The sequence below is a fragment of the Rutilus rutilus genome (assembly GCF_951802725.1).
Source record: "Rutilus rutilus genome assembly, chromosome: 11".
Classification (NCBI taxonomy): domain Eukaryota; kingdom Metazoa; phylum Chordata; class Actinopteri; order Cypriniformes; family Leuciscidae; genus Rutilus; species Rutilus rutilus.
The window spans coordinates 10,661,658-10,684,620 of NC_140216.1; the positions used below are offsets into that span (position 1 = coordinate 10,661,658).

The window sequence follows — 22,963 nt, forward strand, 5'->3', positions numbered from 1 at the left end:
AAATGTTTAAAATCATTCTTATTAATTTCCTTTTCTTGACTTTTGGGTAATTGGTTAATTCTTCTGTCTGTGCCTGTAGAAAGTGGGGTTCTTCAACCAGCAGTATGCTGATCAGTTGAACATGGAGGAGTCTCCCACAGAATATCTCCAGAGGAATTTCAATCTCCAGTACCAGGATGCCAGGAAGTGCCTGGGTCGCTTTGGGTTAGAGAGCCATGCACACACCATCCAGATCTCCAAACTGTCTGGTAAGCACTATAGAAATGCATTCATGTATGATTTTCAAACTCATTTGTCCTTAGTAGACAATTTCTTTTTTTTTCTCTTTTTTTTTTTAGGTGGTCAGAAAGCAAGAGTGGTATTTGCTGAACTTTCTTGTCGGCAACCTGACGTCCTCATCTTGGTAAGGAGTTATGTTGTTTTAAATGTCTTATTCAAGATTTTTCTAAAATGAATTGTTTAACATTCTTTCTCAACCTCTCCATGCAAATGTACAGGATGAGCCCACAAATAACTTGGACATTGAGTCGATTGATGCATTGTCAGAAGCCGTCAATGAATACAAAGGGGGTATGTTTCCTTCTGTATTGGTTTCCAAAATAGCACAACGCTGAGTCTAATATTATTGATCTCATATGCCTTTTTTTTTGGTTAATAATCTTGTGTGCATGTATACCGATTCATTGATATTAATATACCTTGTACCTGCAAGATTTTACCTGTATTACAGTGATTAAGGTAGAAACCAGGGGGTAAAATTTGAACATCTAATGAATTTTTTTTTTTTTTTTTTAGCTGTGATAATTGTGAGCCATGATGCCAGGCTGATCACAGAGACCCAGTGCCATATGTGGGTAGTGGAGGACCAGTCAATCAACCAAATTGATGGAGACTTTGAAGACTACAAGAGAGAAGTTCTGGAGGCCCTTGGAGAAACCCTGGTCAACAAGCCTAAAAATGAATAACGGCTGGTATTAATAACAAGATTGTCAGACTACATTACTGAAGGGCTTTTTTGTTGCATCTAAGTTGCAAATTCTAATAGAACCAAAAAGTTTGTTGTCAAATTGACTGATCATTCAAACTCAGCACCTGCATGCAAACTCTGTTGGGTGATATATACAAACCCTAGAGTCACAGTGTTGGTGTAGGATGTAAGACTGAATCCGAATCAGTATTTTTACATACAATTTATACACACAGCGCTTGTTCTTTAGTCATGATGTCTGACATTCTTGTATTAATCTTGCATTCAGGCCATATCATTACCAGCTGTTTATCTCTGATGCAATGCTATAAAACATATGTCCCATCACATGTGAACAGAGGGGACTAGAAGTGTGCAGTTTGATGTGTCTGACTGCTGATGCATATATTTAGTGTTAAACTGCCTTTGTAGAATGAGCACTTTGGTTTAGATCATTAAATCATCATGGTCTCATACTAAACCAGCCCCAAAGAGTTTACCATATATATACATATATGTGAGTTCAAGCAATGATGATACTGTAGTTCATCTGTCTTGAATGATGATATTAACACGACTATTGATTAACTTGATTTGAATATATAGTGTACATCCAAATTTCATGGAAAAGCAAATAAATGATTTTTTGCAACAAAGTCAAGTGTGTTGTAGAGCTTTTATTTTAACAAGTTAAATGTATTTTATGCTCAGTTGGACAGAATGTAACAAATGGGAAATGTACATTTTCTTGTTGCTCATTTTAAGTACTGTTATGGAAACGTTTAAATTCAGTTACTCTTTCTGTAGACCTTTGTCAAGGTAGCACCCCATTTAGTTTTTGACAAGAATGAAAACAAAGTCTGTGAGGGTGCCAATTGTTTAGCAGACGACAAAAATTCCACATAACAATTTTGAAAATGTTTGATCTTGGACCTTTATTCATTGTAAAGACAAGTCTAGTCAGTATGCCATAGTTCAGTATGCCGTCTACCCTGGCTAAGGTCTTATTACAACAAGATTCAAACATTCGGTTTCAGGTATTCTTTGTAGATTCGCTTCACTCTTGCCAGTTCTCGCTCGTCTGCTTTTATACTACCATACCATGAGTACCACATTTCTCCAGAGCTCTGAGAAAATGGAGCAGGGGTTGGTGCAACAGCACCATGGGTGTTTGAGTAGTCCTCTTTAGAGTAGTCCACATGAGGTAACTGGACAGGAAGTAAACCTTAAAGGGAAAAAAATTCTAATCACATAAAGCTCTTATGCATCAGCTCCTTCTAGCTTCTTTTATTAATGGATTATCTGTGTGCAAATTGGTACTTAAAGGGAAAGTTCATCCAAAAATAAAAATTCTGTCATTAATTACTCACCCTCATGTCGTTCCAAACCCATAAGACTTTCGTTCATCTCCGGAACACAAACGAAGATCTTTTTGATGAAATCTGAGAACTTTCTGTTCCTCCATTGGCAGCTACGCAACTAGCACTGTGACGCTTCAAAAAGTTCATAAAGAGATTGTAAAACTAATATGAATTGAGCGGTTAAGTCAAAATTTTCTGAAGAGACTCAATTGCTTTATATGATGAACAGATTGAATTTAGGCTTTTATTCACATAAACATTCATCAACAGATATGGTAAAAGAAAACTCAAGCATGTTCGCTTGACGTGCGAGAACCAATGAGGTTCATTCTCATGTGTTATGCAGCACATCTGAGCTTCCGCGTCAAGCAAGTACGGTTGAGCTTCTGTTTATGTTCACTGCTCAATGTTTATATGACAATAAAAGCCTAAATTCAATCTGTTCATCATAAAGCAACCGAGTCTCTTTAGAAAATGTAGACTTTAAACCACTTAATTCATATGGATTAGTTTTACGATCTCTTTATTAAAGCGTCAAACTGGTAGTTGCGTAGACTGTCAATGGAGGGACCAAAAGCTCTCAGATTTCATTAAAAAGATCTTAATTTGTGTTCTAGAGATGAATGAAAGACTCACAGATTTGGAACGACAAGAGGGCGGTGTAATTAATGACAGCATTTTTCTTTTTAGGTGAACTATCCCTTTAAAACGTAAATTTACCATGATCTCTAGCAGTATCAACGGCCTTGTTAAGTAGTTTCTGTTGTTTCATGCACACACCTGAGGAAACAATTAAAGATGAAGAGAAAAGTGGTGACCAGATAAGGACCATATTAGAAATATGACAATTGAACCTTTTGAGAAATTTGTTACCGGTTCGAGTGGGATCATACACCATTCCAGTTTGAGGACTAATGAACTGCTGCAACAGGTTCACATTCTGCAGGGGGAAAAAATACTGTATATTAAAGCAAATAACTTTAAAGTGTAGTATTAACACAGTTCAAATGAAATAAAGAATCGAAAAACAAACCTTGTAATGGACAATGACATTTGGATCACGACAGATGGGACAAGCGTTCGCACATATCTTATCTCCTCTCTATATGGCAATTCAAAAGCACTTTCATTAATTCAAAGTTTATGGACTGAGAAAAGAATATGAATAAGAAACCGAAACAAGTGTGTACTTACAATACATGTCTTTCTTGTCTTTTGAGGTGGGACGCCCCCCTTATGGTTCCTCCTGTAGTTGGACCACACAGGCTTTGATCCATAGCGTTCAATGTATTCTAAATAGAGAGCTATTATAAGCCACCGTTTGACCACAATTACTGTTTTTCATTCATCTAATGATCATATTTACCTTCACTTTCTAAGTATTCCCATGGTCTATCTGCATATCTAGACATTAGTGTCTCAGCTGAATCGGTGCTATCAGCAGATGATGATGATGATGATGATGATGATGTACAAAAATTCACACGCAGCACTGGAGCAGCAGTTGAAGTTATTTTCCAATCACGAATTATCTGCAATACAAAACGCGTAAATTGTCCTTCATGTCTGTATCGTCATTTTGAGCTGTTCGCATGCCTTCACTGAACTGCAACCACAACAGGCTTAATATTCTTACATAAACAAAATTTATTAAAATGATTTTATTCAACCAACCTGTCTTTGAAGATTTCGTTGTAAAATAACAGGAAACGAGCGGCAGATAACTATTCCAATGCGTTGCAAGGAGGCTGCCATTTTGTCTTTGCAGCAAACAAGGAAGTTGTTGAGAGGTCAAAGTGTACTGTGACGGAAGTGCACAACTTTGTTGTTCTCACTTTTTCTCGTTTTAAAGAGATAATAAATTCATACATTTTACTTTGCCAAATACTTCTTACAGAACTAAAACAACCCCTCTTGTTAATCCGTTTCTCCATCTTATTGGTGGTTATATAAATTAATGAATGTTTTATAATATTGTCTACGTTATAATGTATGTTATGTTTTATTGTTGAAAATATACATTTGTACATGTCCATCATAGATTTATTGAAAGGAGTTAAGCATTGCATAATCAAACATCTGTCAAAAAAGACTGATCAAAACTTTTACAATTTGGTCTAACCCTATTTTTTATTTTTCCATCCTTTGTATGTTTCTCATTTTAACCCAGACTTTGAACATAATAGTGTTACAGTAATTTACATAAACGTTTAATCCAAATTACAATATCTAGTTTTTGAATGTATAAAGGAATATGCTTATATTCGTGTACAAATCCAAATGCCAACAAATTAATTATTATCCTTGCACAGAAAGCCCGTAAACAACAACCGGAAAACGGAGTGGGGGATGGGCTCGTCCTTGAACACAAAAGGTCGTTTCGAGCGTGTGCGCGCGAGAGGACCGCGTGATCGTCGACTCCATTTTGTGTTGAAATAAACGCCCGAAAGCGCGCTCACGACACCGGGATGACGCAAAAAAACGTCAGAACTATATATACTGAGTCCCACCCTTCTAGAGCATTCCTGGATTTGTCTGAGGTAAGTGTCATATCGGAGGACGTCTCTCCCTCTTTTTGCGATTTAAAGACGATTTTTTTTTTTGTCCCAAAGTCCGGCTACCTCAGTTTTAGCAGCAAAAACTACTTTTTGACCGTTATCTGGATTTCCGCCGCCAAACACTCGCTTTTCTCTAATGTCTCTTTGTGCTGTTGTTTCGTTTCAGGTCTGAGTCTGTCTCAGTGAAGATCTGGCGTCGAGGATTTTTCAACTGTGTACGAAGATCAAACCCCAAAAAACTCAATTTTTTCTACTCGAGTAACGGACATTCGCTTACTGCTTTTTTGCTCCAGATTGTTCAAGAAGGAAAAGCTCAATTTCAGCCACCACAATCCCGCCCATTATGCCATTTTTCAGCCAATAATGCTAAAGTCATGACAGTTTACGTTATCTTAAACTGTTAAAAAGCTGAAAATTGTTGCTGTTAAGCACAATATATTAATAGCAACCCGAGACGCAGAGGAGAGGTATTAATAGTAAGTGTTCTTTCAAACCAATTTGAATCGAAATTACGTACGTTAACCAATTGTCTTTGTTGAAAATGATTCCAGATATCAATAGAGAGAAAACTTATAGAAAGATCTCGAATGTGGCGACCTAAATGCGCCACAGTTTCTAGAGGCAGATAGCATGCTGAGATAAAGCGAGACAGCTAGCTATAGCGTATGAGCTCACATTGCAAAGCCAAAGCAGCGGCTTCAACGCCCTGCTTCTCTTTGTGTGTGAGACGGAGTAATCCTAATGATAATTAAAGTAACGATAAATCATCGAATAATAAGCTAGCCATCGCTGATCATAAGCAATCTGTACATAAAGATTGCCATAGGCAGAGCCAGGAAGTGACTGCATTCAATTGGGGCTTTTTTTTTTATAAACTGCATTCTTTTCAAAGGAGAGCTCACTGGAACAATCAACGCAATCTGCACATAAAGATTGCCAAGTGGCGCCTGTGGATTTAGCCGAATGGAAAGAAAAAAAAACCCAGACTGAAATGCAACATTTTGTTCATAATGTCGTTAGGTGTTATTAGTTGGCGGAGCTGGATACAGTTTGATTAAATAAACCTCCCCAGGCAATGATAAATTTATAAAATGCATAGCAGTCTGACTATAAAGATTGCCTTTTTTGTGTTTTACGAGTGCGTAGATAGGGTATTATTTGTCTTGTTGATTTTGCTTTAAAATGGCGGACGGGTTGTCCTTTGCTCGGATCACTCGAGGCAATGGTGGCTTTGTTTTTCTGACTGGATCTACGGGAAATACTGTAGTTCGGAACGGCTGTCTCGCGTTGCCATCATCCCCATATACAGCTCGAGGTATCGTCTTAACATCAGTGAGTCGCTAGCGGGGTAAATATAGTAGCACTTTGTAAACGAGGAAGACAAATGGCAGGCGTGGGGAATATAACGTTAGCCGTTGTATTTTTAAAAAACTTGTTGGAATTCAAAGATGGCGACCGGGCACCCGTTCTATCTAGCGAACACGAAGACAAGTGGTTAAACATAGTGGGCGTGGCTTAGCTCCTTCTCCAGCCAATCAGAGGAGCCGTTGTCAGCTCAGGGCGAGCTGTTATATGAGAGAGTGAGACTTCGACAGATGGCAAATCAAATCCCCCTGTGGCCACTATTGAGTAGATGCATAAATTCATATAACTGGCCTTTAGTCAGACCAACACTGGATGCTCTGTTTTGACGAGTTAAAACACAAAACCTTTAAGCAATTTGCTTAAAGATGTCAGTTTGTTGCACTAGATAAACTGTTGAAAGTAGGTAGCATGGGGTTGAACTTGTGCTGTAGGAAGGTTATTATACAGGAAAGTGTGGAATATAATCAGTTTCAGATTTATTTGTAAAAGTTAGACTAGTTTTTTCACATCTACATTTCATCAAAAAAAAAAAAACTTGACCGATACAATGTTAATATTTTCTTTACAGTAAATGTACAATCTTGTTGACTTTTTCTTGTTTATGACAACTGACGTTTCCAGGAATTGTGTGTATTGTTCCGTGTTTAAGGAGTTCGGTTGTGACTATAAAAAGTTCTTCAACAACAGTGTTACGGGTAAGACAAAACCTGATTTCTCACACGATCAAAAGTGAGTAAATTCTAAGTTTTTCGATTCAGCCATTAGTAGACATTTTCACTGTCTTTGAAATTATGTAGAACATAAATTAAAACGTTGCTAAACATTTGCATGCTTAACAGTCGTAACAAAAAAAAAAAAATACATTCAGTGTATATATTCATGTTTAACTCGCCGCGTTGTTCAATTTCTGCTGTAGTTAGTTGGTAGTCTCGTCGGTGTCCAGTCAAGTGTGCTGTGGTGAGAGGAACTGAAGAGAGAAATACTCGCTGTTGCTCCGCGTGGGCAGGGCAAATGACGTGATCTCTCTCTCTCTCTCTCTCTCTCTCTCTCTCTCTCTCTCTCTCTCTCTCTCTCTCTCTCTCTCTCTCTCCACCAGAAACACTTCCCTCCCTCAAACGTTCTTTGTAATTGACTTGACTACCTCAGATATTATTAGTACTGACATATGTTCATCTATTTTTTCTAAAAATGTACAATTTTTATTGCATAAATTGTACGTGTTTCTTTATTTTGTTATATCTTGATCACATTTGATACTTGCATTTCTTATATTGCTTCGTGGCATACACCGTTTTTGTATATGTTCTGTATATTTAGAAATAACCACATGGTGGCGACATAACACTTTGAAAGCATTGTGCTCAGTTTCAAGTTAACCCTTGTTGATCATACTCTTACAATTATAATTTCTAAACATAATTATACTCGAGGAGTTTCTTGCAATTGGACACTGATTCACAAGGTTGAAACAAAGTCTTCCAGAGTCTATTTCCTTAGTTATGTATTTATTTCCTGATGTTTTTTTTATATAGATTGCTTTTTTGGCATATATATATATATATATATATATATATATATATATATATATATATATATATAGGATGGAGAATATGGAGAAACAAAATTTCCAGCTTTTTTGTGGGGTATGACTTTTTTCTTTTTTTCTTTTTTTTTTTGTCATGAAATACAGAAAAAAATATATAATGAGGAAATAGTCTCAGGAGGCCACTAAGGCACAAAATTGTATCTTGTTTCTGGAATTCTGTAGGTCTATACTTAAAACATAAATAAAAAGGTCCAGTTAATATACTGAGTTTCCAAAACCTGCAGTATGTCTTTGTAAAATATTTAAAGCTTACTCTTTAAAATTAGTTACACAAAGTTACAAAGTGGTCCCACTTTATCTAAGGTAAAAAAAACATTTAAAAAAAAAAACATTGGTACAATGTACTTAATGTGTTCATTTTGTATTGTAACACACTTTTCCTGACATGGAAAGGGAGACGTGTAGGGGTACAGGTTTAAGGGCTAGAGTCAAAAGTTACAGACATTTATTGTAGATATGTAAGTATTTTTTAAATACAAGTAGAATGTAAAACCTGTATGTACACAGTAAGTGCATTGTATCAAGTGATTAATTTAAATGTTAGTACACTTAAAGACACTTGATATAAAGTGAGTCCTACACATTTTATGTCCATCAGGCCCATAGCAATGAGAATAGTGGATATGTGTTTTTATAAAATTGTTCTTTTTATTTTTATTTACATGTGTATATGTATATACATAATGTAAAGGTTTTGGTTAATTTAATGTTCCTATTTACAAACATGATCTTGTTTTACCTATGTATCTATAGATGTTAAGTTGGAATAGACAGATGGATCGCAGCAGTGTCAAACGTGGAAGACAGAGAGTGTATTAATGCCAGAGTCCCTGTTGGTTCACAGCTGTCAGTGGGACAGTGCTTTTCTGTTAAACAAGAAAATCCTGTCAATCATTTGCACACTTCTACTGTTACTTCCCTAGTGTGTCTTGAAGAATTTTTGATAAATGGTTTTAGAAACACTATTAATTGAACTTTGAGGATTACAAGGGTTATCATTATACAAATTACTTAATTATTAATAAAAAAAATTGTAAAAACAATGTTCAACTGTAAGTGCATTCTCAAATATATTTTTTAATTGTCTTTTTCCCCCTCCTATCTCTACTTGTGTATAATTATTATTAGTATTCAAATGATATAATAATTTGAATGCACATTACTGATCACAGCCATTATAATCTGTTCCATAACTAAGTCCTTTGTACCTGTGATGTTTACTTTGTGTAATGTACAGTGTATGTAAAAAAAAAAAAAACAGGTGGGTTTATGACATTGACATAACACATGTAATGTTACATTTTACTTTTACGTTCATCTTTCATCATTTCAGATATGAACTGAATTATACAACGCTCCCGTAACCACTCATCCATTTTCTAGTATAATTAATAAAAGTGACACACTTATTGGATTATACTAGAAAGACTGGTAACATGAATGTTGTATAATTCAGTCTGCAATCGTCTGTTAAGCTATAACAGCCCCTTTTCTAGTGGCAGAAAGTCTAGTTAAGATTGACAGCCCAATAGACGTCATATATTAAACATATTGTTCATTAGAAAGGGAACTTTGTAGTCGGCTGCACTGTAATATTTAATTTCTTGACATTACAACAGTTTTTATGATCTAGTAATCAAAGACAACTTTTTATGTAATTACATAGTTTTCCTAGTGATGAAACATAAATTTGAGCGACAGCTGTTGTTTAATGTAGTGTGTTTATTAATGAATACATGACTTTGTTCCTACTGCTGTTGAACAGAACGGACACTGCTTTCTCCGTGGTTATGAATGCCCTTGTGTTTTCAAATCATATCTGATGTGAATTGGAAAACTGCTGATAAGATGGCCATATCTGATTCAGTGGAATATATATATATAAGAAAATCTGGAACTTTCTCTACTCCATTTTTGTTGGCATATTACTCAGTATCTTCAGAGCTTGTTGTTTCCAAGTTGCTTCAGATCCATAGTCGCCTGTCTGGGTAAACATTAATGGGAATAACTTGTGAAAGATTCAGCATTGTCCTTGTGCTGTTCCAGTGAGCTCTCCTTAAGCGCCATCTAATTCTTTCAGTATTGATGGGACGATTTTATGCCATATCCCAGATTCTCCCCAGTGGCATAAGCACATGAATAACCCCTGTTTTCTCTCCCTCTGTCAGTAAGCAGTTATGGCCGTGGGCCCGGTGGACCCCAGAGAGGTGCTGAAAGGAGTGGAAGCTCTGCTGGGGAAGGATGGAGAGCTACGTAGTCTTGAGGGAGTCGCTAAAGTCTTCAGGTGAGATGCTTATACCATTTTCATTTTCTGGACTTCTTTAAACGCCATTCATTCAATTATACAATAGTTTTTCTATAACTTCTTTCCCTCTTTCCAACCTTTTTTAAACAGTCTCATGAAGGCCTCGCATAAAATGGTCAGCAGGTGCATGTATCTGAACATCTTACTCCAGACAAAATCACATGACGTACTTAATCGGTAAGAGTAATACCCATTAAAAACACTGTTTGTTGAAACACTTTTGTTTTCAAGGTTGTGCTTAACTCTTTCTCTTCCACTCAGATTCATTCGAGTTGGAGGCTACAAGTTGTTGAACTCTTGGCTCACTTACTCAAAGACCACCACCAACACCCCCCTGCTGCAGCTCATACTGCTCACCTTGCAGAAACTCCCTCTGACTGTGGACCACCTCAAACAGGTACTTCACCGCACCACAGCCCAGAAAACTCACACACATGCCCCCGCTGTCTTATAACACCTGTTCTCTGCATGTTTGTTTCTCTCTCCTGCTAGAACAACACAGCCAAGCTGGTGAAACATCTGAGCAAGAGTGGTGAGACAGAAGGTAAGTGCACATGTTGCATAAATCAATGCCAGACAATTTGCTTACAGTGTTCCACAGCTCAGGTTTCAACTGTCACTTCTCTTTCTCTCAGAACTGAGGAAGCTGGCGTCAGTGCTGGTGGAAGGCTGGATGGCTATTATCCGCTCTCAGAGCGTCGCCAGTGGAGTGTCTCCCAATGGTAGGGCTTCTCATTTACATTGTCTTCTATGTATCTCTGTTTTCTGTTAAAGAAGTCTTGCTGCACTTTTAACGTGAATTATAGCCAAGTGGGGTTTCCATTGTTGGCGCATAACCCAACTCTGTTTTCCATCAGACAAGAAACGAAAAAAGGAGGATGGAAAAGTGCGTCCAGAGGTGAAGCCCAAAGAAAAGGTTGCAGATGAGGAGAAGAAGAAAGACAAACCAAAAGCTTATGCTCCAAGTCACGCAAAGATCCGCTCTACAGGTTAGTCACTTTTATTTATCTATTTTAGTATCTATTCAGGTTTTTTTTTAAATAGTTTTCAATTTAAATTTTCGATTTAGTCATTTCTTTTTCTTTTGTCATTTTTATTAGTTATATATAGTTCTATTTAACTTATTCAACTTTTCAGTTTTAATTTTAGTATTTAAACAGATATTTAAAATGTTGCAGAAAAAGTTTGTTTTTTAAGTCTAATATTTAAACTTTATGCTTTGTTTTAGCTGCCTAAAAAAACTAAATTATTAATTGATGGATTATAAATGTATTTTTTTGTATCAGTAACATTTACACCTGTCTTTAAAGGTTCTTGTGTCTCATTAACACATTTGAAAAGTGATCTGTCTGAATTGACTGAATACGTGGTATCTGCAGGTTTGGAGGTTGAGAGCCTAGCTCCAGTTCCTGTAAAGAAGGCCCCCAGTGCACCACAACTTGGAGACAAATACAACATCAAGCCAGCTATGCTTAAAAGACCAAGGTAAACAAACACTTCCTTTCTTTTTTGCCAATAATGAGCAGTCACATGTAATCCATTCTCATTTGATTCATGATTTGAATGAATATGAATGCGGTTTTACTTTGGAGGATTTGAAATGAATCATTAAACTCTGACTTTCTTCCTTCAGCACATCGCCGAATGACGCACCACCAGTGGAGAAGAAGTACAAGCCGCTTAACACCACCCCCAACTCTACCAAAGAGATCAAAGTCAAACTTATACCCGCGCAGCGTGAGTATGCCCATTCAGCACTTCAACTCAAGTAATATGATTATGATAATCTTTGAATTAGGTGGAGAGAGTAGAGTTTCCCCTCTGACTAGTGCTAAATATCCATCTCTTTTCCTTTTAGCGATGGAGGCCACTGGATTTTTGGATGCCCTCAACTCCGCTCCAGTGCCTGGCATCAAGATCAAGAAAAAGAAACCAAAAGCCGTTTCCCCTACCACTAATAAGGTGTGGTACATCAGACTACCCTCATTTGTTTATGCTTAAAAAATTTCCTCCAAAAGCACAAATCCACTAACTGTTTTTTTTTTCTCTTGTGCTCCACAGCCCTGTCCATTTGACGGCAGGCCACAGCCATACTCTGGCTCACAGGCCAAACCGTCTTCCCCTGAGACTCCTTCATCTCAGACCCCTCCTCATGAAACCCAAGAGCTGGAGCAGCCCGGCACACCTGTGCCCACCGAGGATCCTGAAGCCATGGACACGGGTGAGTCCTGTTGCGTTTAAATTGGCCACAGCTTCACTGAGAGCTGTATGAATTTATGTGCTGAGTTTAAAATGCTTTATTTCATGTTTTCAGGTGAGAAACCCAATGCTCTGTCTGAACCTCGCGGCGAGGAGGAGACTCTGACTAAGAAAGGAAAGAAAAAGAAAAGCGTTCGGTGGGCGGAAGAGGATCATCTCAAAGAGTACTTCTACTTTGACCTGGATGAGACTGAGAGAGGTAAAACAACACTTTCTGCACTTACACTATTGTTCATAAGTTTGTGGTTTGTAAGTTTTTTTTTTTCTTTCTTTGAGTCTCCTATGCTCATCAAGGCTGTATTTATTAGATTTAGAAAGTACTGTAAAACAGTAATATTGTGAAATATTATTACAGTATAATTTAGCAGTTTTCTGTTTGAATATATTTAAAATCTAATTAATTCCTGTGATGGCAAAGCTGAATTTTCAGCATCATTACTCCAGTCTTCAGTGTCACATGATCCTTAAGAAATCATTCTAATATACTGATTTGGTGCACAAGAAACATTTCTTATTATCAATGTTGAAAACAGTTGTGCTAATCATCACTCTTTATCCCTCTACCTCAGTGAACGTCAATAAAATTAAGGACTTCGGTGAGGCTGCTAAACGGGAGCTGATGATGGACAGGCATACGTTTGAAATGGCTCGTCGTATTTCTCACGACACCATGGAGGAGAGGGTGCCCTGGACTCCACCGCGACCCTTGACCCTTATAGGCTGCCTGGTCACTGCAGGTGCCAGCAGCAAAGAGAAGATGATTCAGAGAGACCGAGAGATGGGCATTCTGCAGGAGATCTTCCTCAGCAAGGAGAGGTAAGACAACACTTTGATGCCTTTTCTCTTGTAGTGTGTCATGTTTAGTGATTGTGTTGCGAATGTTGTTTCATGATGTGAACATTTAATGCACATAATGTGGCGCATATAGACCCACATAATGTTGGCTGGGAATCCATCTGGAATTTTTTGGATTGTTAAAAATTGTTAAAAATATTTTCGGTTTCATTTAATATTCAGAAATGAAATGCTATTGTCATTTTTATTAGTTTGTTCTTTTTTTAATATTACTATTTAGGTTTAATTTATTTAGTTAGTTTGAGTTTTAGTTTTTATTTCCAGTTAGTGCTGCCTTCAACTCAAACTTATTTCAGTTAGTCTCTAAAGCAACATTTCTATTCATTGTTTTAATATTAATTTTAGGTTTTTCATTTAATATTTTTATTTTTATTTTATTTCAGCTTTATTTTAATTTAACAAAAATGTGTTTAATAGTTTTAGTTAACAATAAAAATCCTGGCACAAAGGAATCGTCCACGTTTATGAAGTAAATAGGGAATTCATTGATGATTTAGTTGTCTTTAAAAACATGATAATTGTTGAACTTTAAATGGATATTCCTCTCTCTGCAGTGTTCCAGACAGTCCTCATGAACCAGACCCTGAGCCGTATGAGCCCATGCCGCCTCGTCTCATCCCATTGGATGAGGTAAGACAGCCAATGACCTTTTTACATGCTTTCCTCTTCTACTTTTTTTTCTTTATTTATTTTAGACGTATCAGCTGTGGTATGGGATTTGACCTCTTTCTCATTCTGTGGTGTTGTAGGACAGCAGTATGATGGAGGAAAATTACATGGAGCCCGTTGACAGTGCTCTCTCTGGTGGCTCTTCTGGCCCTAATGAAAGCTCCAAGCTTCCTCCTGTTCTAGCCAACCTCATGGGCAGCCTGGGCAACAGCGGCCGCAGCCCTCAGGCGCAAGGCAGTGCCCCACCAGCCAATAATAACCCCTCTGTTAATGTCCAGGAACTGCTCTCATCTATAATGGTAAGACAAAATACACATCTACATTTTATTTACCATGAGATTGTGCAAAGGCTTTGTTTTTTAAGCTTCTCTGCTTGTTTTCAGGGTGCTCAGGGATCTAACCAATCTCCAGAGGACCTGATCAAACAGCCTGATTTCTCTGACAAGATCAAGCAGCTTTTGGGCTCTCTGCAACAGAACCAGAACCAGAATCAGAACCCGCCTCCCAATGCTCCACCAAGTACGTGTTTGCTCTCTTTAAGCTATGTGACAGTTTTGTTTTAGTTTATTTATATATTAAATGATATTTTGAATTGGCTTTTATTTTTATTTTTTCAGTTTTAATTTAAATTTGGTTTGTTTTAGTAATTTTGTTATGTGCTTGTAATTATTTTTTTGTTTATTTTTTGTTTATTTAAAACATTTTTTAAAGTTATATTTTTATATCAGTTTTAGTTTTATTTATTTTTATTTGAGCTTCAGTCTATGTATCTTTATTTATTTATTTTTAAAAAATTCTGATTTATTTCGATTGACATAAACCTTTGTTTTAGTTTGGCTTTTTTTAATGCATGTCCTTGTAAAAAATTTATTCGTTTTTGTTTAAATCTGTTTTTATTTCAGTTTCAGTTATTGTTATTTTAGTACTTCAACTTATTTTATTCCTATTAGTTGCCAAGGCAACGTTTGTATTTCATTCGGGTTTTTTTATTTATTTTTTATATTAATATTTTTTTATTTTATACTTTCATTTTCATACTGCTTTATTTCAATTAACAAAAACCTTCAAAAGTTTTTGTTAACCATAACAACACTACCGTGCATGATGGTTAAACAACATGCTTAATGTTCTGTTTCTCTCAATTCGTAGTGAACACCGGTCTGCTTGGTCATGGCCCCGGCATGAACATGAACAACATGAACAACATGCAGATGCCCATGAATGGTGGTTTCCCTCCCAACAAGCCCCCTGGACCACATTTCAACCATCCTCCACCACCTCCTCCACACGGCCATGGCCCACCACCCTTCAACCCTGGTGGCCCGCGCATGATGGGTCCCCCACCCGGTCCACAGGGCCGCGGGGCGGACAACGGCAATTACTGGGGCGATGACTCCATGAGAGGAGGCCCACACCGAGGAGGTCACTTCCACCGGGGACGAGGGAGAGGAGGAGATCCGGGATTCAGAGGACGAGGGGGACGGGGAGGACCACGTGGAGGACATAACAGCATGGGCGGTAAGTTTGAACACCGAAAGCATTCATTTTCCAAAATTTTAAATGAGCTTGTAAGTAACGTCAAACTGTTTCTTTCATTTCAGACATGTCAAAGAGGCCAGTGTGTCGCCATTTCATGATGAAAGGAAACTGTCGGTATGAAAATAATTGTGCGTTTTACCACCCCGGCGTGAATGGACCACCTCTTCCTCCCCAGCACGGACACTAACACACTGAAAAGCTGCAATTCCTTGAACTTGCCACTAGTGGGCAGCAGGACTCAAAATGAGCCTCGTGTACAGGGACTGAACCTGACTCACAGAAACGGTATGATGCGGAGGGGGATGTTTGCGTCTGTGACAGCACAATCCCATCTGCTTCCTCCGCCTGTACAGTTGCTTCATCGGGATCTGAACAAAAACAGTTTCTTCTCGATTCTACACCACTTTCCCTGATCTGGAAAGCTGGGGAGAAGACCTGAGATCCTCTATGAAGAGTCAGACAGTGACTAAACCCATTACTTGACTTTGGGGCCTACATGTAAATACTCATTTATGGAGATGGTGATTCATATGTATATTTTTTATTGTGATTCTGTGTATCACTGACCTGACTGCTAAAAGATTGTACTACATTGCTCTGTAACCACTTAGGAATCGTCTTCACCCAGTGGTTACCTCAGCTTCTTCTGGTGCCCAAAACCCCAAGAATACTGAATGTGCAATTTTCCCAAATTATAATTTGCACATCAGATATTAGTGCAACTAGGATTTGCATAACGAAATTGACACTTTCAGAAGTTATAAGAGCACAGAAATTTTATTTTAAGATTCTTCTGGTTGAATTCAGTCTGTCGGAAGCCGCCAGAAGATGGCGTGTTGTTTGATGTTTTATTTCCAGATTTCTATAGAAGAGGGAGAAACTATCCTTCTATGAAATGTGTACATGCTTTAAAACGGGCTGATTTTCAGTCAGCTGGCATGAAAAGAGCCTCAAGTCATTTTCACACCTGGTCCTGCTTTTTTCAATGGTTTTCAGTTCCAAAAAACACCCGACCGATACTCGTCTATATATTGTAGCACTGAATTGTATTTATGAATTGGCATCATGTTCACTGTATGCCCGAATTGGAAATATTGAGGGGTTAATACCATTAAGAACAATTACCTTTTGCGCCTGGGCACAAAATACAACGTTTTCGAAGTCCCTTTGCATACTTGAATTGATACCTTGTGATGGAAAAGTGATCCTAGCCTGCTAAAGAAATATCAACCAGTTGTTCTTTGTAGTGTGACAATCAGGAGAATTAGTTGTGATTATTTCCTACTTGATGTTGATGCTCTCATTTGATTTGCTGTGTGCGTTGATGTTCTCATGCTGTCAGACCCTCAGTCCAGCTCGGACTCGTGCGGGTCTGTCCAGCTCTATCAGTGTTCAGCTGAGCCTAAACCTGGGCTACAAACCACTATCAAGGCCAAACGTATTCAGGTGTTTTCTGTGAAAACAGTGGCCATTGTCTCTTGTGGGACTCGATTTTTCTTTTTCTTTTGTTTTGGTTTGATTCACTTATTTTTCCATGATTTTATTTTGATACAAGTCTGATGATTATTATTTTTTTTCTATTATTATTTGAAAGATGTCTATGTGTCAGAGCGCCGCATAAACAATAAAAGGCACATTCAGAAATGTACGATTTTTTCTACATGTAAATTAATAAACGTTAAAAAAAAAAAAAAAAATCACCAGAATGTGCAGTTCTTTCTGAAATTAACTTTTTATGTTCAGTCTCCCGACTCGCATTAGATCGTATGCATATATAATCACCACTCTCACTCAGTTCCGGTTTGCTCTTTTAACCTCTAAACGCTTCATTGTTTGTGCATCTCAAACAGGGTTACGTTAGAATTCTAGACAATTGCACTGAATTTCTCCTCCCCCACTTATGCCAATCCAGTCCTAACAGTGCGTTTGCCTTCCTGCCTGACAGATCCGTGTTCTCAGGGCGGAATCGGGTGCAGATGGCTGCTGTAGTGTGTGTGACAAGGAGTGGCCTGTGCACCCAGCCCTCAAGGACAAATATTGACTTGAGGTTCATAGAATTTCTGCCTGCATGGAAAGTGGAGGACATCTAAGTTACAGTTAAGGACACCTCAGCAATTCATTCATCCTGTGTCATTTTCACAAACATTTAGTGTTTCCTCTGGAACGTATAGGAAAATTGTTAAAAAAAATTTTTATATATATATATATCCATTTGTCTTGTGAGCATGATACTTGAATGCTTTCGATAAATATATAGCCTATATATATATACACACATACATAGTTAATGTTTATTGCCAGAGAATATAACTAACTCAAACAAATATGTTTTAAGCTGTATTCAGACAAGTCACATCTTGGTAATAGAATATTATTATGCTATATTTGCAAATAAATTTGAACATGCACACTACCGTTCAATTGTTTTTTTGTTTTTTTTCAACAAGGATTCCTTAAATTGTCAAGACAGTAAAGAATGCTACAATTTTTTTATATTTCAAGTAAATGCTGTTCATTTGAACTTTCTATTCATCAAATAATCCTGATTTTTTTTTTTTATTACACTTACCACAAAAAATATTAAGCAGCACAACTGTTTTTTAACATTGATAATAACAAAGAAATCAGCATATTAGAATGATTTCTGAAGGATTATGCGACACTGAACAATGAAGTAATGATGCTGAAAATTCAAGTTTACCATCACAGGAATAAATTACATTTTAAAATATATTTAAATAGAAAACTTACAATTATAATAATATTTCAATGCAACCTTGGTGAGCTTAAGAGACTTCTTTCAAAAAATCTTACAGATTATTTGTATTATTTATTAAATTATTAAAATATATATATTGATCTTTTTTTTTTAATACCATATTATAATGTAATTATATCATTTAAAGTTATATTATATATTCTATGTTATTTCATTATTATAATATTTGAATAATTAATAAACATTTTCTGAAGGTTTAACATCTTGTCTTAAGTGTAGAGCACATCCTCTGCTTTAGTCTCCTGCACGCCTTTTGTTTGTGATGAATCTTTAGTTTGTCTGAGTAAGTCAAACCTGTCATTTTCAGCACAATGGCAGAAATATAGTGACAGAGAAATGTCCACCTGAAGGACACAGAGAGTGAAGTCATAAAAAGACTTGATTCATTCAGTCTGAGTGGTGTTGGTTGTCGTAGAGGCCTTGAGTTGATTCCACTCTGCACAAAGACACCATTGATCCTCCACTGGTCACATTATCCCAGAGCTGCTAGTGGAAAGGGACTTTGTCAGGCCTGAATTACAACATTATTTTCAGAGAGAGTCATTTTTCAGAGAAGATGAAATTAGCTAAGCATTCACTTCTCCAGCTCACCGGCACTGATGCTATGACTTGCTCCGGAAATCTGAACATTCGACATTTGAGCAACTCGGCAGAGGATGTTACACAATAATGCCTGCAACTGACATGTTATACAGTTATCAGTATCATTTCCAAATGATCAAACAAAATGTCAGTGGTGACGGCTTCACTGTAATGTAACGTAATGTAATTCATAAAATAAATAAAATAATAATGATAAATAAATAGATAAAATAATTTGATAAAATAAATCAAATTAAATAAACGAAATGAAATATGAAATAAAATAATGAATATTTAATATAAATAATAAATCAATATTAAAAATCATATAAGGTTACACAGAAAAAAAGTTACACCAAATGTCTTTTCTCACATAGAATCGTGAGTCTCAAAAATGAAAATGTGCTGTTAATTTACTCACCCTCAGGCCATTCAAGGTGTAGGCGACTTTATTCTTCAGTTGAACAGTAAAGAAGATTTTGAGCTGAAACTGTTTACCTTGGTGATTTGTATAATGCAAGTCAATAGTCACTTTGAGAGTAAAAAAAAGAATAATACCCATGGCTCCTGACAGTTTCAGCTACAGTTTCAGCTAAAAATCGTCTTTACTGTTCAATTGAAGATTTTTTTTTATAGAAAACCTACATCTTGGATGGCCTTAAGGAGAGTAAATTAACAGCAAATTTAGATTTTTGGGTGAACTATCCCTTTAAAGACAAAAAAAAAGTCATTTTAGCGCAATAAAAGAAAAGAAAGAAAAAAAGAAATGAAAAATATTATTAAATTAATAATAATAAATGTATAAATAATGCACATTTTTGAAAATGAATGCAAATAAACGGAATATTTCAAAATAATAATAAGAAAAAAAAGTTACACCAAAAGTCTTCCTCATAATCAGCCGTCTTAAGGACACGTCAGAATTCAAGAAACTTCCTTTTGAGCGCTTCATTAAGCAAATGTTTGAGGGGTAGGATTTCACCGGCAAACTAGACTTTGCATAAAGACTATTCAATCCACACCCTATTATATTACAGATATCAGATTCATTATAATGCACCAGTTATAATGTCAATCAAATTTGTCGATTCAATGTATTTGACAAAATGGGCCATTATTAATGTGTAACATTGGTTTCTCATTCTAACACCACGTCATGCCTCAAATTACGAAACCCCATTAATGTACCCCTTTGACGTCACGGATTAGAGCTCAGCCAATCCTAAGAAGCCCAATCATACTAGTCTTCGAAAGCTTATCACACTTATATCTGCCGACCTGTCCTTGGCCCAGAGCCAAATAAAAAAGTTAATGGAAAGTTGGCATGCAAAATGGGGCTGACCAGCATCAAAGCGCAGAATGGCATTCCAGAGCAAGAGAGGGGTGGGTGGAGCCTCAGGAGAGCAGGTGTATAAGTGTCGAACAGGTGAGAGAGGGTGGAAACAGAGGACCAGGAGTCTGAGCCGGAACACACGCAGCAGGGAACCTGAGAACAGGTGAGGAACTGTCATTAAAGGGACATTGTGCTTGTATATTTTCCAAAAGGCTTTGCTAGAGATCGCTTTCTAGCACGCAACTGCTGGGACAGTTGTTATAATCATGCTTTGTCATTTCCTAACAGCTATATATATTGAAATGCTTTGTTCTTTCAGCTCGTGAAGATGCTTAAAGGATTACTATCAGTGCTCTTGGTCCTGGTGGCCTTGTCCTCTGCCATGGGGAAGCCTGAGAAGACCACTCCGAAGAAGGAGAAGAGGATTCCTCAGACTCTCTCCAGAGGTCAGCTTCGTGAAAACATCTCGACACATTCTTTTCAGCAATTTTGCATAATAATGGCTAAGCGGACCGTGTGCTGTCTTTATCTGTCATACTAGCATAACTGAAGCTACATAATTAGCTGTAAACGCAGAAAGTAGTATAGGATCATTTTCATTGAGATTACTTTTTAGAAATATTCTAGTTCTTTACTGTGTGAAATACAACCCCAGACCTCGCTTTGTGCAATATCGATTTGAATGGCCTGTAGTAGAAGTCATCCACATTGGCTAAGTAGATTTTGTTTTTTATGATTCATATTGTGTATTGTTTTCTTTTCAGGATGGGGTGATCAGCTGATTTGGGCACAGACGTACGAGGAAGCTCTGTTTTGGTCACGATCCAAGTGAGAAAAGCTTGTATAATATAGAATTATAGAGTATATATGGTGTTCAATAATCAGTCATTTTGTGTGTATAGAAGATCTGCTGATGATTTTTGTTTTGTTTTTGGTTACACTTTATTTTAGGTGTAATTGTGTAGGCTAATTATACATTTAAGTACTGAGTAATATGAATTAAAACATGGGTTTGGGTTAGTTGCATGTAATTATGCATAATTGTTGTTACTGTAGAAAGTACATGTAATGTGTAACAAGGACACTGTGAACTAAAGTGTTACCTTTTTTAATTGATTTGATATGATCTTTTTTAATATGTTGTACAACTTGTATTATCTGTTTAATTAGGAACAAGCCCCTCATGGTCATCTTTCACCTGGAGGACTGTCCACACAGCCAGGGTAAGCTGGACTTTTATTTTGACATTTTCATTGACTGGTAGTTTAAAATTCTTAGTTTGTTCTTCATGTTTGTATTATTTAATTAGCTCTAAAGAAGGCCTTTGCTGAGGATAAAGACATCCAGAAGTTGGTCGATGAGGAATTCGTGATGTTGAATCTGGTGGTGAGTAAAATCAGTCTAAAGCATTATTAATCTTAATTAATGCTTATTTACTAACACATTATTAAAATCAAAAGTTGTATCTGTTAATATGCTATTTAATGGACCTGAGCTAACATGAACTAACAAGGGACGGTTGTATTTTTATTAACAACAGTTAACAAAAATGAATAAATCCTGTAACAAATGTATTGCTCATTGTTAATAAATTAACAGCATTAAAGTGTCCTGGTCTGTCTGTTATGTGTATTGTGAATGTCTGTAAATTGAACTGGGATTCATGTTTTTTTACAGTATGAGACCACAGATAAGCACTTGTCTCCTGATGGACAGTATGTTCCCAGAATCCTCTTTGTTGGTGAGTTGATTTAATTATGACAGACAGATAAATGATAAATGTTTTTTTTTTTTTTAAGTATAATCAACTTGGCTATTTAAGTCATTTCAACTTAAATTACTTTAAACTGACTTTAAAAATGAGTTTAATCTTGTAACATTAGCTAGAACTTATCAAAATAAGTTGCAGTCCTCAACTTTTTTTGTGAGTTAAAGTAATGTAAAAAGATATAGTTTGTAATAACTCATTGGTCATGTCATTTTAACAGTGTACACATTAAGTCTGCATAAATGATTCAAATCTCTCCTGTTTTTCAGATCCCTCCATGACCGTTCGTGCAGACATCACAGGCCGCTATTCCAACCGCATGTACGCCTATGAGCCGGCTGACATGAAACTCTGTAAGTCTGAAAGCAATTTTAATGCCAAGATAAGTTATTACACATCATCATCATCATCATCATACTGACAGGGTCGCTTGTTTGGTTTTGTTTCCACAGTGTTAAGCAACATGCAAAGAGCCCTGAAGTTTTTGAAGACAGAGTTGTGAACACAAAAATCTAGTATTTTTGTCCGCCGAGAGGATATTACTTCCCTGAGGGCCACTATTATTCTGTCATTTGTTCACTGACGGCATGAACCGCACTGTAAAGCTCTGTACAAATTTGAAATACTTTCTTTGAATAGATTCTGTTACGGTTAACCGTCAGGCTTTCATTTCCATGTTTGCTTTTTTCAATAAATGAAGTTGTACAAAAAGTTGGTGCCCGTAGTAATTTGTGTACGCAGCGACGTTTGCACAGTTTATTCAAAGCAGAGGCTATGTGGTTTTCCAGCTAACGGAGTCTCCGGTTTGTATCCTGGTGGGAGGAGTCTGAGTAACTGGCACTGGAAGCGTGTTTTCCTGAGTCATATTGTTGCCTAGTTACTAGCTGAGCTCTTGGCCCGAGCGTGTCAGCTTCTGATTGGTTTAGGTTAGAGGAAGTTGCTCTCCTGAAATAATGGAAGGGGATTTCAGACAATAAAAGCATTAGGCATAACCCAACAATTAAGTTATACAAAAGA

At 36.9% G+C, this 22,963-nt stretch overlaps 4 protein-coding genes across 6 annotated transcripts in view; 3 read left to right on the plus strand and 1 right to left on the minus strand.

Moving 5' to 3' along the window:
• Positions 1 to 1,633, plus strand: part of abcf1 (ATP-binding cassette, sub-family F (GCN20), member 1) — a 15,864-nt gene extending 14,231 nt beyond the window's left edge. For both annotated transcript variants that reach the window (XM_084424010.1, XM_084424009.1), the window contains 4 exons: positions 80 to 248; positions 339 to 403; positions 498 to 570; positions 796 to 1,633. In XM_084424010.1, the coding sequence (XP_084280136.1) occupies positions 80 to 248; positions 339 to 403; positions 498 to 570; positions 796 to 965 (477 nt within the window). In that variant the 3' untranslated portion in view covers positions 966 to 1,633. The remainder of the gene's footprint in view (positions 1 to 79; positions 249 to 338; positions 404 to 497; positions 571 to 795) is intronic.
• Positions 1,630 to 5,610, minus strand: mrps18b (mitochondrial ribosomal protein S18B). 2 transcript variants are annotated; one of them, XM_084424016.1, is made up of 8 exons: positions 5,404 to 5,610; positions 4,003 to 4,129; positions 3,695 to 3,860; positions 3,523 to 3,620; positions 3,362 to 3,430; positions 3,202 to 3,268; positions 3,049 to 3,108; positions 1,630 to 2,192 (listed from the first exon to the last, which is right to left on the minus strand). In XM_084424016.1, exons 2-8 carry the CDS (start codon positions 4,081 to 4,083, stop codon positions 1,987 to 1,989), a joined length of 747 nt encoding a protein of 248 aa, XP_084280142.1. In that variant the 5' UTR covers positions 4,084 to 4,129; positions 5,404 to 5,610; the 3' UTR covers positions 1,630 to 1,986. The 2 variants fall into 2 exon arrangements, with proteins under 2 accessions (XP_084280142.1, XP_084280143.1); XM_084424017.1 differs by lacking the exon at positions 5,404 to 5,610 and having other exon boundaries at positions 4,003 to 4,133.
• ppp1r10 (protein phosphatase 1, regulatory subunit 10) lies at positions 4,725 to 17,164 on the plus strand. Its single transcript, XM_084424015.1, has 19 exons — positions 4,725 to 4,868; positions 5,053 to 5,362; positions 10,026 to 10,141; positions 10,253 to 10,339; positions 10,424 to 10,559; positions 10,655 to 10,706; positions 10,798 to 10,884; positions 11,020 to 11,151; positions 11,542 to 11,647; positions 11,796 to 11,899; positions 12,021 to 12,124; positions 12,224 to 12,383; positions 12,477 to 12,620; positions 12,991 to 13,237; positions 13,831 to 13,906; positions 14,026 to 14,244; positions 14,329 to 14,464; positions 15,095 to 15,463; positions 15,547 to 17,164. Exons 3-19 carry the CDS (start codon positions 10,035 to 10,037, stop codon positions 15,669 to 15,671), a joined length of 2,391 nt encoding a protein of 796 aa, XP_084280141.1. The 5' UTR covers positions 4,725 to 4,868; positions 5,053 to 5,362; positions 10,026 to 10,034; the 3' UTR covers positions 15,672 to 17,164.
• Positions 17,165 to 20,137: 2,973 nt separating this feature from the next.
• Positions 20,138 to 22,657, plus strand: agr2 (anterior gradient 2). The gene is made up of 8 exons (XM_084423325.1): positions 20,138 to 20,341; positions 20,498 to 20,624; positions 20,943 to 21,006; positions 21,349 to 21,401; positions 21,488 to 21,564; positions 21,856 to 21,919; positions 22,216 to 22,299; positions 22,399 to 22,657. The coding sequence occupies exons 2-8, from the start codon at positions 20,507 to 20,509 to the stop codon at positions 22,446 to 22,448; spliced, it is 510 nt and encodes a 169-aa protein (XP_084279451.1). The 5' UTR covers positions 20,138 to 20,341; positions 20,498 to 20,506; the 3' UTR covers positions 22,449 to 22,657.
• Positions 22,658 to 22,963: the final 306 nt, after the last annotated feature.